Source organism: Argentina silus (assembly GCF_951799395.1).
Source record: "Argentina silus genome assembly, chromosome: 2".
Lineage (NCBI taxonomy): Eukaryota > Metazoa > Chordata > Actinopteri > Argentiniformes > Argentinidae > Argentina > Argentina silus.
Genome location: NC_139656.1, coordinates 26181330 through 26196796, shown reverse-complemented (window position 1 = coordinate 26196796; position 15467 = coordinate 26181330). Strand labels below are relative to the sequence as shown.

General features: G+C 41.8%; 1 protein-coding gene across 1 annotated transcript; it reads left to right on the top strand.

Moving 5' to 3' along the window:
• Window positions 1-6026: 6026 nt before the first annotated feature.
• Window positions 6027-12197, top strand: samsn1b (SAM domain, SH3 domain and nuclear localisation signals 1b). The gene is made up of 8 exons (XM_083686187.1): window positions 6027-6182; window positions 7407-7487; window positions 7668-7802; window positions 8531-8657; window positions 8997-9148; window positions 9268-9477; window positions 9644-9794; window positions 11506-12197. The coding sequence occupies exons 1-8, from the start codon at window positions 6120-6122 to the stop codon at window positions 11691-11693; spliced, it is 1107 nt and encodes a 368-aa protein (XP_083542313.1). The 5' UTR covers window positions 6027-6119; the 3' UTR covers window positions 11694-12197.
• The last annotated feature ends 3270 nt before the right edge of the window (window positions 12198-15467 follow it).

The window sequence follows — 15467 nt, the reverse complement described above, 5'->3', positions numbered from 1 at the left end:
TACAGGGGGGTAGTGGGGGTGAAGAGGTCTTTAGGAGGGATTATTGTATTATATTCCCCTCTTTGCTTTCCAGGAGCTGTCCCAGACTCACACAACAAGCTTGAAAAAGAAGAAGAGAAGGTACTGACATTTGCATTATATTTTACACTGGTTGGCGGGTACTGTGGTCAAAGTGAAAGGAACGGTCTTAACTAACCCATGAGACCCTGTCGAGGCATGCTAACCTCCAAGAGATAATGACTTAAGTAAAAGCCATAAGCATGTCTGTCGATAGCAGTCCTTCTGATTGTAGCCTTTAGTCTATAAACCTCCAAACAGCTGTCTGTTGTTCTCTGCTCAAGCTCATTTAGAGGGCAGCTATTCCATCATGTTGATGTAATCTGGTCACCCAAGGGCATGGTTCATGGTCTGCTTTAATTGCAAATTTGATTTTGTAGATTAGACAATGGATTTTATATTGTGTGTTGGCTACAAATGTGTTAACGACATTTCAAGAGTAATATAGTTAACATCAAATAGGGATTCTTCAAAGGCATGTTTATCAACTATATATTCAAGAAAAACCTAGAACAGGAACTGGTATCAAGGGTAGTTATTGCAACACTGTTTCTATAAAGCACATTGGACTGAATTGGTGTATTAAATGTGCTATGAAAATACAACTTTATTTGATTTGTAATACTTTTAGTACTTGAATGAATATGACAAGTGACATATGGTACAGGCCTAGATCTTTCATCGCCACTTAATTGTAGTTATTAATTAAGGATGACCCCCTTTTCTCCAAAAGTCCAAGAGTCCAGTCCATCTACCTGTTTACAGTGCTTCTTAGGTGGTTGTCTTTAAGTGTGATATTAGATCAGGCTGTGTCGTATACAATTTCACGAGAGAGTGCATAGGATTAGGATTATTCATTGGGAAAGAGCTGGGATTTAATCACTCCTTTGACCTACCTCCTTAAAGGGTCAATCTGTAATTGGCACAGTACATCAATTCTGGGACTTTTAAATTAATTAATGAGATATAGCCATTCATTCTTGAAGAATATAACTTAAATAAAAGCCTTGTGAGTTTAGAGGGTTAGGGTTAAGGTTAGGTTTACCCCAGCAAAACCCAAAATATAAGCTTGTTTTACTCCATTGTTTGTAAACAATTCAATTGTAAACAAACAATGTATAGCTTCAAAACCTGGTTAAAAGTGGTCAGTCCTTGCATTCATAGCTCTGTCTATGAAATTGACAGTGGTTACATTTCTCCAGCTCCATCCCTCAGCTGTTCACCAATAACAGCTGTTTACCAACAGGCAGATAAAGAGCCACTGTTAATGAAAGATAGTTTGAAATGGATGAGAATACATATGCTGGAATTTATCAAATTTGTCAAGCAGTTGGGTCCAAAGGTAGCATTGAACTGTGAAAATAGTGCAGTTGTTGGTAATAGTGCAACTGTTGGTTGTGAGTCTAAGCACAGTCTTGTATTATGACAAATCATATCAAGCATGTCAATGTTGGTATATGATCTGATCCAGTCAAAGTAATATGTGTGTTTCCACTGTGTTTGTATAGTTCTGTGGTTGAGACACAACCTTGAACTGAAGGGTTCTTTTCATTTCGAATTTCAGATCGCATGTACCTACGTCAGCATCAGATAACGAGACACTGGGTTAGTATGAGAACTAGATCCGTTTTTTTTTTTTTTGTATATTTGGATTCCAATTAATTACTAAACTAAGCCTTGTTAGAGTGAGTTTAAAACCACTGGCTTCTAGCTAACTCTGCTTTAATCCTGATCTCCCATTGTATTTGGAGCTGTACATTATGCAAGCAGCCAAAATGATGTACAGTATCGACTTTGTTGCATTTGTGTTACTGGCTTGTGTACTCTATTTGATTTAGTTTGGCTCCTACTTAGCCTTGTCACTAATATAAAAACCATAACGGCCACTATTTCTCTCCCGCTAACCCCTTTGTTGCAGATAACACAGACAATAATCATGTCTACTGGCAGCCATCCAGAGAGAAGCAAGATTTAGTTCACAACAAGGACAATCACAACAAAGGTAAATAGCCAGGAAATATGTCAACCAGAGCCAACATGCTTCATAGGATATCTGGGTCTGCTGCAAGGCTAGAGAACAACGTGTGTGAAAGACTTTGGCAGAGTTCAGTCAATGATGACAACAACAAACTGTCCCTGCCCCACTGATGCTCCCCATGCTCTTCCAAATCAGTGATGAGGAACAAAAATGATTGCAGTGTTTATTGTGGGGGATTATCTTCTATGCTGAATGAGAGAACGGGTGTCGTAGTGTGCAACATAATGAGGATGGGTTGGACAGATTATGGATTTTAATTATGGATTATGGGGTCTCATTAACCCAACAACTGCACATCTAAAATGTAACAAGTTAAGATGGTGCTGTGTCGCTGACAATGACCTATTGAGTGGTATAGAAAGGTGTTCTAACCTCGCATGGTTGACTTTGGTTCTTCAGAGATGGCTAGAGGCCCATGTCAAGGCAATGTGTTGGCAGGGGAGGACAGGGTGGAGCAACTGAATTCTGAGAGAAGAGAAAAAGAGCTCTCAACTCAGGTAAAAGTGTCTATATTATCATCAACATCAAACATAAACTAAATGCTTATCAACCTTGACTAAAAGGGCTACCATAGCTCTTAAATTAACTTTTTAGATTATTTATGAGTTTATTGTTGGCTTAGAGATATTGGTACTTAGAGATATTTCCAAATTGTTCAAATGCCAAACAAAAACATGACAACAGTTGGTCATCTTTTTTCATAACTGACCAAGAGCACTTTGATGTGTTACAGTAGCTCACCCAAACAGGTGACCCAATACTACCTGACCTTGGTCATGTATCACAATGTATTTGGGACGCAAGCAACTAATCTCTAAGTAAAAGTCACATTTTGGATTTGCAGGAAAGGCTTTATCTATAATTCCCCCAAACAAAACTCTCACCTCTAAAACCTTCCCAAAGACAAAGAAATGTGGAAAATGTGTCCTAGTTTTTTATGTAATGATGCAAAAAATGATTGAAATGCTCATCTCATTAATGAATTCCCCTGTACAAAACCTTTTCATTGTCCAATATTGTCAGTAATAGACATTACCTTAGATGTCATGCTATGCTATGTTATGTTATGCATGTTAAAACCTAAATCGCCAGAGAACCATATTGAATGTCAAGGTTGAATGTATGTCATTTGGTTGACATTGATTTACTGACTGTCGGCTCCGATTGACTTTTCGTCTCCGTAGGGGGTGAACTTTGAGGCATGGAACCCCAACTATGAACGCTGTGACAGCCATCAGCAAGATCTGGTAAGTGTATCTTCTTGTCAACAGGGGTGGCCATAAGGATTTTTTAAATTCCCTATTTACTGTATAACAAAATGATCTCCTCTTCTTGCAAAGCCCAACTGTAACTGTAATGATGGTGCAGACATATTTCTACTCCTCTTGCAAAAAGAACGCTCAGATAATAGTGGTCCCAATTCAGTCAATGCAAACCATACAGTGGGTTCACTTAAAGTTTGTGCTTTGGTGTTATCCATGTCAAAACACACAACGTAGACTGCACCACGCAGACCAATTGACTATGAAACCAAAGTCCAGCGTACATATTCAGAATAAACCAGCAGTGCAGTTTGCCTTTATGTGAAATTTATGGAATAAGGGGCCTGTGAAAAAAAAAATCGTTCAACCTCTCTTCCTGAGACAATAGACTTGTGTTCAGGCCAAGATTTGATGCAGTGCCACATACTGTGCGGTACAATAGATGACAATAGAGATCGGCGAGGAGAACAAAGCACTATGGCATTAGACAATCTGGGCTGAGACACACAGCAATCACTTAGCAGCACAATGATAATTATGTGTAATGCAATGCAGATTGCAGGGCATGGCCTTGGTAATCCTTCACCCACATGGTTGTGAGTGTCACACGGGTGCAGATCTGTGTATATTCATATCTGTCTGTCCACATGTGTTTACGTTTGTCAGTGGAAGGGATGTGGCGTGCTCTCCCCGTGCCCCTTCACTACCCAGCACTTGCAGGGTGCAGACATAAAGTAGGTTACAGTACCTGTAAGGTCCTTATGAAAGTTTTATACCATCTCCCCTGACTTAATTATAATTACTTAGATGACAAGTCAGTCCACTTCACAGTTTGTTTATGTGTTAACATTGGCAGCACTTGTAGATCACATGATGTCTCGTAATTGTCGTGAAAAAGACAAATGGCTGAGATTCTTAACTTGTCTTTACAAGATCAAATGTCTGACCAGAGCAATACAGAGTATTTCAAGTGAAATGCCCCAGGCATTTTATTGAGATGTCGCCTAACCTCCCAGTCCAACCATGCCCGCATCCCCCCACTTGTATTACAACCAATAGATCAACAAGACTCCTCAGGTGACACAGTACCGCTCTCCCGGCCAGGTTTGGCAGGGTGGCAGGGGTGTAGAGTGGAGGAGGTAAAAAGAGGCCATGAACTGAATGTGAGAGGTCAGGTGTGTGTGAGAGGTCAGGTGTGTGTGTGGCACAATCTTCTAATAATTTACCTTATCGACTCTGCACTGTGACCTTGCAGCAGGTCAGTCACAGTGGTTGACTGACTGTACAACAAATTGCATTTAATAAATAAGGCGACATGTGATAAGCTTCAATGCCTCTTTCTCACCTTTTGACAAGTTCTCACACTAGAGATTGAGAGTACTAGTGTCATAACATATGCACACTTATTACCAATAACTATTGTTCTACTGTAGACTGGGGAGACGGAGGCTGAGATGGCAGAATCAAAGGGAACGTTGAAGAGGATCCAGAGGCTTGTGCGAGTGAAGAGCAGTATATCTGAGAGCAATGGTGAGTGATCATGAATCCACATCAAAAGGCCAAGACAGAGCTGCACGCCGCAGAGCTACTAAATGAAGGACATTCCATATCTTCTTCTTCAGGTCACTTGGCAGACTCCGTGTTCAAAGATGACAGTCCTGTCATCACTTGCATTGGGCTGGGGAAAAAGACAGAGAAGAAGTCCACCAAGTCAGCCCCGTCGCCACAGCAGCAGCAGAAGCCTAAGGAGAGCATTGGAGGAGCCGGCATCAGTGATGGACTCTGGAGCTCTGGGGCTCACAACCATCACTGGACCCCAACAGCATTCTCCCCGCACTGGGACTCCTCTTACCACACCTGCCACCGTGCCTCAGCTGAGCCGTGGGTCTACGTCTATGACTTTTCCCTGCCACGGGCCACCGACTGGGACCGCTTTGAGAGCTTGGTCCAGGAACTGGACAGCAAACAGTCTGAGCTCACGCCCCCACATGTCATCCGCTCCATCACAGATCTGGACATCTCAGAATCCATGGTAGGATGTGCTTTACATGAATAGACTACGTACATAACAGGATTGGGGGACAGATGTCATTCATTGAACACTGTCAATGGAAAATTTACATTTAGAGTTGAATTCTGTGGTGAGCATTTGGTAATAGCCTTATACTGTGTGGTAAGTAAGCGGAAACTGCAATCTACAGGTTTTTTGTGGCATCGACCTCTTCCTGGGCGTGCCAGTCGTGGGGCCACACTTCCTCTTCTGTAGTTTTACTAGTTATAGTCGACTGTAAAGATGACAGAAATGTGTGCCATTGTTTGAAAGCTTTTAACATTTGTTTGCTTTCAGCATGTCTTGATAAAAGGTAAAGTGTAATGGGAGAATGGCAAATAGAATAATAATAAATGTACTCTATAATTAGAAACTTTTTTTTCAACTTTCATAACTTGCAATAACTGCACAAATTATTATGCACATTTGTTTTAAAATATTGAGTTTTCATAAACAAGGCCTCCTTGGTGCACTGAGGATTTAGTTTCTGTAGCTTTTTGACCAGAGTCTTTCTCTATGTGAAGTGTGGCACATTCATTTCTTTGATGAGAAATACAGAGACTGTCAATTTACGAACATCCTGTCTGCCTCTGAGGAAGTGTTAAGGCCAAGACAGAGGCCAAGACCGCAGCTCCTCAGTTGTTGATAGGATGGTTGGTCAATAAACAGTTCTTCTCAAAAACAAAAACGGACCTAATTCATAATCAGCACAATGCTTCAAAGGAAATCATCAAATATCTCAGACAAGAAACCAAAGAGCAACGCAAAGCCAAGGGTAAGATGTTAGATTAAAATTTTCCTGGGGCAAAATTTGCTCTTTGAAATTGCTGCTGTCTTTTATGTGATAATGACTAACATTTTAAATAGGGCATTGGTTTTTCACATGTAGAGTGATGTTTATGAAACTGCTTGTTTTATGGTGAATGTAATTGCGCAGAATTACTGTTAAAATTAATCTAATGGGCCACCAGTGAAAAACGGCCCATTGCTTTCACAGTCCCGTTGTTAATGATGCTTATGCATATTATTAGGCCTACCATATGCAATTAGCATAGTCCAGATGACTAGATGCCAGGTGTTCACCAGATCAGGAGGACTGTGCTCCATCACAATAACACTATTATATAACAGTAACAAAACAAAAGAGAACCCTAATGGAATTAAATCCTGTGTTCTGTGTATTCAGTTGGAATAAGAAGAAAATAACAAAGAAAGTCTGATCTGCGTTGGTCGTTGGGTCAAATTGTTTTCATGTGTTGCTATTTTCCCAGCACCTTTCCAAAGGATGCGCGTATGACAACTGTACTTTTCAAATTGGATTGAGCACATAGTATGATATCTATTTATAGCAATGTACAGCAGAGACCGGGGACGAATGTAAAATGTTTTGCATTCAATTTATTATGAAGAGACCACTCTACCTAGACCAGTAATTGCTTGATATAAGAAACATACATCTGTCTACTAATTGTTCCTACCATTTATAGGTCTCTGTAGAGGACGCTTGGATCACAGTATTGATTTTAATTCCAAAAGTCTGATGTTAGTCTGTTTGTCTCCCTACAGAACATCTTTTCGCAAATGGCAGACAAAAACTTGACATTCAAAATACTTCTATTTATTTATAGCAGAGAAAATAACTCATTAGCAGCAGAGAAGTTATAACTCATTACACATTCACCATCATAATCCATATTGAGCGGGATGCAGGTCAAAATACACAACATTTGGAACAGTACAAAAAAATACCACATAAATCTGGGCCCATTCCCAGTGGATACGGGCCATAATAGAACCTGACCTGATGTAATGTACTGTAGGCCTGATGCAGGCTACAGCACAAATGCAATACCAGGGTCATAGAAGATTAGATGTTTGATACACAGGACAGAAACCTTGTTTGTATTTTGCTGTTGAGTTAAACGTACTGTACAGCCAGATGTGTACAGCTGTCATCACAATAAACACATTTTAATCTGTAGCTTCTCATCTCCCCCAGCGTTCGTCAAGTATAGGGGGAACTGATGCCTTCAAATATCAGTCAAACCTAATGAGGCTCGACGAAAATGGAGGGACTTTGGTACGTGAGGCAACCGTCTGATTCTGTCAACTTGAATCTACTGATTCATTATATTAGCATAACATCAACAACATGTCAAGGAAGTATTTATATAATTTATTCACAGATTATATGGCTGCACCAATGCTTAAGCAAATCAACTACATAACGTGTGTGTTTATACTGTGTGTTTGTGTGAAGTCTGCAGAGGGGGAGCAGGTTGAGAATGGCGATCAGACCAAACCAGGGGGTATTGGGAGGAAGATGAAGGCCATATCACTGACTATGCGCAAACGGATGGGCAGGAAGTATGTCAAAGTCCTGTCAGAGGAAATGGTGAGTGAGAGCGAGCGGAAAACATGTTCTCTTTGTTTTCTGTTTTTTTGACATTCAATTTAGTTTTACTGTACCTCAAACAAACTAAACAAACTGCATGGTAGCAGGAAAAGGATGTTCCACTTAACAAAAGTAAAGAACAAGATGAACAGATCTAAAAGAGAGGGACATGAGAGGTAGGCATAACAGTCAGTTAAGGCTTTGGCTATGACAGGTAGAAAAAGGGGATTAAGTATGACAACATGCTGTGCACTGGCTTACATAACCCAGAGACCTACTGTACATAATGAACCACTGAAAAAAGAGGACACAATGTTAAACGCCTCATTATGAACCTGACTGCCAAGTGATGGAGGTAAAAATACATAGCTTTGGTCTCTTATAGAACCAGGAGGTACAACGCCTCCTATTAACAACAGAGGAGGAGCAGGTATAGGGGGATTATGCACACCTCCCATGTCTCAGTTATAAATGGTAAGGCAGCTCTTGCTGGATTAAGGACTTTGCTTGCAAGAGGAGCTCCGTGCCCTTGCATAAACTGGGATACTGAGCCGCTTTGGCACATGAGGAATCAAACACGGAACAGCTTAAAGGGCCCTGCCCCGGCCTCCTGATTGGTTTAGCTTTCTCATGTCTTCTTCCTCATCTCCTGTGGTGTGAGATGAGATGGGGAGGGGCAGAATAAAGAAACGAGAGGGCAGTAAAATAAATTTGTTTTGACTGTACAGTGCGAGGGGACGGAGAGGGACGAAGAAGGAGAGGTTGATGGTGGTCGTTCATACGTAAAAGGACCAAGAAGGTCCAGTTGCTCACTGGAAAGTCTCTACAGTCTCAACAGTGGACAAAGCTCCTCCAGTAAGTACCTTGGTCACAGCCAAACAGCTAATGAACCCCAGTTCACTCTCACTTTGACTCTCACCCATTCCAGGGTACATTGCAGTTAAGTAGGCCTACATTATGCTAGATAGATAGTATACATTGCAAGGAGTTGGTAAATTAATTGTAGCTAAAAAGCCAAAAAGCTTGCCTGACAAACATCATGACTGTCTCCTAATTTCACGGTGTTACCAAGGCAAAAGTGCATACCCTAAAGGACAACATACCTTGTGAATTGACAATAATAACATAAACAAGTAAAGCTGACTCATTCACTACTGCCCTTTATTAATATGTTGTTTGTCTGCTGGTACACAGGTGGAGTCACCAGTGGGTCAGATGGTTCCAGTAACAGAGACAGCCTAAGACTAGAGGAGGATCTTCCCTACACAGGACAACTCTGTGGCAGAGCCATGGTTCACACAGACTTTGTGCCCAGTCCATACGACACAGAATCCCTCAAACTCAAGGTAAGCCAGCTGAGGCATTCTGAACGGAAATGCTGTGCAATGTAATACTGTATGATAAGGCTATGTGAGCTTGTTGAATGTGTAGCTCAAGTAAATTGCTCTTACAATTTCTCTTTCAGGTGGGGGATGTGATTGACATCACCAGCAAGCCCCCTATGGGGATATGGACAGGCATGCTAAATGGCAAAGTGGGGAACTTCAAATTCATCTATGTGGACGTCCTGATAGAGAAGGAGCCTGAAGCACCCCAGAAGATGAGAATGCAGAAACGGTTCAAGAGACCCCGACCCAAAACTCTACAGGAACTCCTAGAGCGTCTCAATTTGGAGGTGCTCTCTCTCTCTCACCCAGAACTCCTTGTTTTCTGCCTTAAATCAAAACAGTTCCATTTTTTAGTTCAATAAAGAATTGGCTTATGGATTTGTCTTCCAGAGAATAAACTGCTTTTTCCTTCTAACATGGAAACTTAGCAGCTCTTGTTCCTGTCTGTTGTAGGAGTATTCCTCCTCACTGCTCCTGAATGGGTATCAAACAGTAGATGACCTGCGGGAGCTGAGGGAGCAGCATCTGGTGGAGCTGAATGTGGCTGATCGAGAACACAGGCAACGCCTGCTAGATGCCATTGAGTGCCTGCAAGAATCCCAACGTGAGTGTGGGCAAACATGGAGAAAAAAACACAGCAGAATCTTGGCAACCTTTTTATTTTTCACTTCAGCTCACTTTGAATGGAGTAGCATTTACAGGAAGACATTTTTTGAGGGAGGCTTGATAAAAAATAAAAAATATTTCTTGAACAGATATTTGAGGCTGATGGTTTAAAGGGATAGTTCACTATTTCACATTTTATAGTCAGCTGAAGCTAGACTATTATGGCACAGCGAGCGCTGCACACAATGGTCTAGGAACCAACCTTTCCTCACTCTAATTAACTCCCATGTTAGCATTTCATATTCAAGGCGGCTTCTGAGTATTTTGGGCGAGGCATCTCGTTCCTTACTCCTTTCGTTGGAGCAAATATTGATGGGTCGGTTCTAACCCTAACCCTAACCTTAACCCTAACCCTAACCCTTAAAACAAACATTTTGGTTCTTCAATACAAAAAGATATAAAAGATACAGGGGGTGGGCCTACACCAGCCAGCGTAGGACACAGCCTCTTGATTTCAATTTGAAATAGACTGGTAGAATCATTCAGTGACACAATACAATGACATGTAATGTATGTAATATATGAACTGCCATGTTTGGCGAAAGCTTATTTGATTTATTTCAAACATTCAATTCAGAGAGGGTTTGAGGCAACAGGCTCAAGATCTCAAGTGGATAACGAAGGTTATACCTGTGCAGGAAGTGCTGTGATACCAGGGCCACAGGCTAAAGAGGCTGAAGATAACAGGTTATACAACGGGTCGATGACAACAAGCATTGTGATTAGCCGAGAGGAGTTTGAAGCCGTGATTTAATAATGACAATGACACGGTTAAATCACCTGTTATGATACACCGCGGTAGATTTGTGTATCTGGTTCCCTTGACAACATTTGTAATTTTGGGGAGTATATTTCTCAGCGCAAGGCAGACACCATCACAATCCTTGAAATAAATACTTAAAGTTTACATTTTCTGATTTGTTGTGCAACTGTTAATAATATATAATATTGCCAATAAACAGCGGCCTCTCTGGCATTATTGCTTAAATTACCCCCAATGACAGTGCTGAGAACACTGAGACAGCTGCAACAAACAGTTCAGGATTGTGACAGCTAGCACTGTTGAACTGATGGAACTGAAGGGATCTACACTGGCTGCAGTACAAGTGATAGATGATGTCTAAATTAAGTTCATGAATACTAAATCTGGCAGGTTCTGGCAGGTCAAACTTTCTCTTATTATGCGATGACATCTCTCCACAATATGTAACATTGTGTGCACTGTTCAGTATCAGTCATCTTGACTTGGCCAAAGTTTTATAAAGACAATACACAAGTTACAGCAAATAGACTGTTGCCAGAATAAGGTCAAGCAGGATATGAAAAGAATGTGTGAGAGTCCGGAAACATAACATTTTGTGATGCAAGACAAAAGCTACATAGCCTACAGGAAATGCAATTGTCTGAGGTGAGCCTCTGTGGCTTGGCCGCTGTACTTACTCAGACTGCATCTTGTGTTTTAAGGCAAACACGCCAACTTCTTGATGTTCACTTATTGTTAGCATAAGCAAATTAACTAGTCTCACAGTCAACATAGAGATGGTATTTTGATCCCTTCAATAATGAATGACTATGACCTATTTATCATGTAATCACCTGCCATGTGTCTCCATTAGATGCTCACAAAACCCATCTCTATCACATTACAGATGATGACCAGAAGGAGAGCGAGGTTAACCAGGAGCTCAAGTCCCCTTCTGAGAACATTAAGGCAGAGCAGAAAGACTGCCCCAGAGACTCTGGCTGCTACATACCATCTGACTGCTCTGACAACAGCAAAGAGGACACAGAGACCAACATGCCATCAGTCCATACTCCTCCCCTGGTTGAGACTTAACCAGCTACTCATGAACACAACTCCTTGCTTGTATATCTTTCATACTGTACTGCATTCATTCGGTTGCACTGCAATTATTACATGTGTAGCAAATGCACACCAAAGGCAGACACATTCCTATTCTAGTGAGTTGGCTGGTGGTTTTGAATGGTGATGCATCCCAGGCCATTACAACTGTTCCCTTAAGTCTTATGAGTCACCACTTTCATTGGCAGTTAAATTGGAGCAGTAGGCCTAGATTTAGTTTCAGCCTGATGCAATGGATGTAATATCCTGGGAGTGTGTGTGTGTATGTGTGTGTGTGTGTGTGTGTGTGTGTGTGTGTGTGTGTGTGTGTGTGTTTCTGTGTGTGTGTGTGTGTGTGTGTGTGTGTGTGTGTGTGTGTGTGTGTGTGTGTGTGTGTGTGTGTGAGACGTTGTGAGGGTGTAAATAGATTTTTCTACTGTCTCTCTCACTGTATTGATTTAGTGCATTATTGAGATTATAAAATTATTTGAGTAATAGATGTCAATTTATTGAATCAACGCTCACCTTCATTTTTGCAATTATTACACTCATATTACACAATACACCATGTACATGCACAACACATGTATTGAAAAGCCAATGAAATACAATATTTTTCCAAAGAAAATAAGTATTTATAATTTTCTGTTGTATGATGTTATCTTTTTTTCTGACACCAAAGGCCTAAAATGAAGGTAAAAGCCGGTAGGCCTCGGCTACAGTAGTGTTCTCTAGATGCATAGCCTATGATATTAGTAGCAGTGTAGGCATATGATATGGAGAGCTGCATGACACAATGCATTAGAATGTTCAAGTCATTGTGTCAAAATTCTGGACTAGAATTTGGTTGCTAGGATGATGTAGAATACTCTGACATCATAATTAGCGTGACAAAAAGAAATGTGTTCTGAAATCCACTAAAACACAAACAAAACTCTGTGAAATAGTTCCTACATAGCCTACTGCAATTTGTTTTATCGTTTTCTTGACATTTAATTTCCGGAAAATGGCGACACATATTTCAAATACAAGAAGAAATAAGGTATGTTGGCTACATGCTTAGTTAAATTCATTGTTTGCCTCAAGCCCATTATCAAAGCTTCAGACAGACTTGCTTTTTCTATTAACTAATTATTATTTCTATTAACTTTGAACTTTAAAATTCAAACCAATGGAAAAAGGACAAGATGTATACATTATATTTAAAAAGAGTTGCCATACTACTGATAGCAGTGTCCTTAGCTCTGAGAATTGTTGTCTTTGTGATCTTGTCCAGCTAATCCATTGCTCTGAGGAGAACATTCCTTGTGATGAACTCATCAAGCATATACAGCTCTGCAGCAACAAGCAGGTAGGATAGTTGGTCAAAAGGGCAAAGAGCAATCTCCTCTCACACATGAAGATGTTTTGCTCTCCTGAAACACTCCACCTCAGAGGATGTTTTCAGTTTGCTGTAGTGTTGACATTGAGTTCTATATTTCAGGAAAGAAGCCCCCTGGTGTTTGTCCTAAGCCCTCAGGTGTTTGCTGACATCATGGTCCATAGGACAAGATGGGGCATAGAAAGTTGGCCTAGCATCCCCATGACCCATTTTCACAATGAGAGGTAAAAGAAGTGAGAAATCATGGCCTTACATACTGTATCTACAGCCAATGCCCATTAATAACAGTGTAACTTCTATGAGCAGAAGAGATGTTACATTAACAGATTACAAACAACAATTAACAGATTACAAACAATTACCATTACAGTGCACATGTACTGTATATCCACCGTGGTCAGAGATAGTGAGAGAGAATGATTTTATTTGTTTTATTTGAAGGTTTCAGGTGGATATCATTGAGGCCAGAGATCGCTTCTTAGCTCAGAGGGTAAGGAAAATGCTAGGCAGTACAAACAAATTTGGTTGACAGCAATAGCATTTTCTAGAGTGTTAATCCCCCCCATGGATAATGCAAATACATTGTTGTTGCATTCAGAACTCATTCTGTAGCACTATATGCTATTTCATCACTGATCATCTCATACACAGGTTTATGGTTCAAACACTCACGTGAGCATGCTCAGGATGGAGAGCAGCTTCACCAGGGAGCTGAGAACGGAGGTGCCACAGGCACTGAGGGTCCGTTCCATCTGCCCTGTGTCTACTCCACTACCAGAGGCATTAGTGGCCCAGTTCGTCCACCGCTGGAGTGGCCATGGGGACACCCTGCGCACAGTTTCCCTCAACCTGCCTTACCTGTGAGTGTTACTTTCTGGTAAAAGCCCTGTTGAATTTATTTGTTTGACGTTTAAGTTGTGTGGGTTATATTGCAGATTTGGTCTCACTCATGTATTATCAGGCCCATTCTGACCCTTGCCCTTCACCCTTGTGTGTCTCCCAGTTTGTCACTGATAACAATGGGGGATTGGTGGCGGGGCAGTGTTGACCGGGTCTCGGAGGGCCAGCTTCAAGTCTCTCTACCATGTCCTGCCAGTCAGAGATCTGCTCATTCCACCATCAGTGATCTGACTCAGGTGCCCTGCAACCATGCTACTCTGAAGATTGCACAGGGAGTGGGTGTTGAATCAATGAGTGCCATTTGGTCTGCAGTCCCTTGCCTTGGAGGTGTGGGTGTCAGCGTCTGCCTCTTCGGTCAAAGCCTCATATGTAACTCTGTGATTCACCTGGGAGGTTGTGCCCTCACAAATGCTCTGGTAAGACCTATCCAAAGAGCAAGGAAATGCAGGAATCCCCCTGTAAGGCTTTCAGATGTGTGTAATATTACACTTGCCATCGACTCCTTGACCCAACAGCCAGTTGCTCAACTGACCTTGCCTGACATCTCCCAGAGTGATGAAACCAAGAGGGCTCCTAAGGAAACCTCTGTAATGAGTGGACAGCCCAGCCGAACCCCGCAGCTCTTGAAGAGAGCTAAACGCAAGCAGCGGCAGGCTGTCACATGCACTGTGAATGCCCCAGAGATGCTCCTCATGCATGCCCTGGGCAGATTTGTGTATAGCATCTACCCCCTGAATGACTTCTCTCTGCGCACAGAGGAGGAGATAGAAAAGCGTGTGGTGCTGACGAAGCAACTCTTAGTCCTTGTCCAGGAGGCACTGGCTAAAGCATCTAAGACCAAAGCACAACAGTGGGCCCTGAAGAGATTGCATGAGCCCAACCAGGACTTTGGCATGCTGGAGCTCCAGATGGGAGACTTGCTCTGCAGGCAGTATGAGCTGGAGTTCCCGTCACAACATCCCCTGGAGCCAGAGGCCTTCTTGGAGGACCGTAAGCTCTGCTTTGAGGTGTCTTATATGGTGACCAGAGTGCTGCTCCAACCCTGGGCCCCCAGGGTGAAGTTCTTCAACGATGATGAGTACAAGAACACCAGCCCAAAACAGAGGCGTCGCTGGGGGAGCCTTACCTCTATAAGGGCCTGGGCAACAGAGAATGACCTCAGTCAGGTAAGAACATTAAAAGCATCCTAGTTGAAACAATATTTTATACTTACGTGGAACAACATCATTCGTGAAGCTGAATCAGAATTTGATATGTCGAACAATGAACTTTTCCATCTCATTTGTATACACTCTGTTTCCAGCTTGCCTCCTCTTCATCCTCCTCCTTCACTGATGAAAATGATGAAGAACTGCTCTCCTTGAGTAAGGCTCCTTAAATGCAATATGCAGTGACACAAACTAAATGCAGACCTGGAGTGGAATACTAAAGGCCTGATTTTGTACAAACTCACTTTCCCTTATGTTGTTCTCCAGAGGCTGACAGGA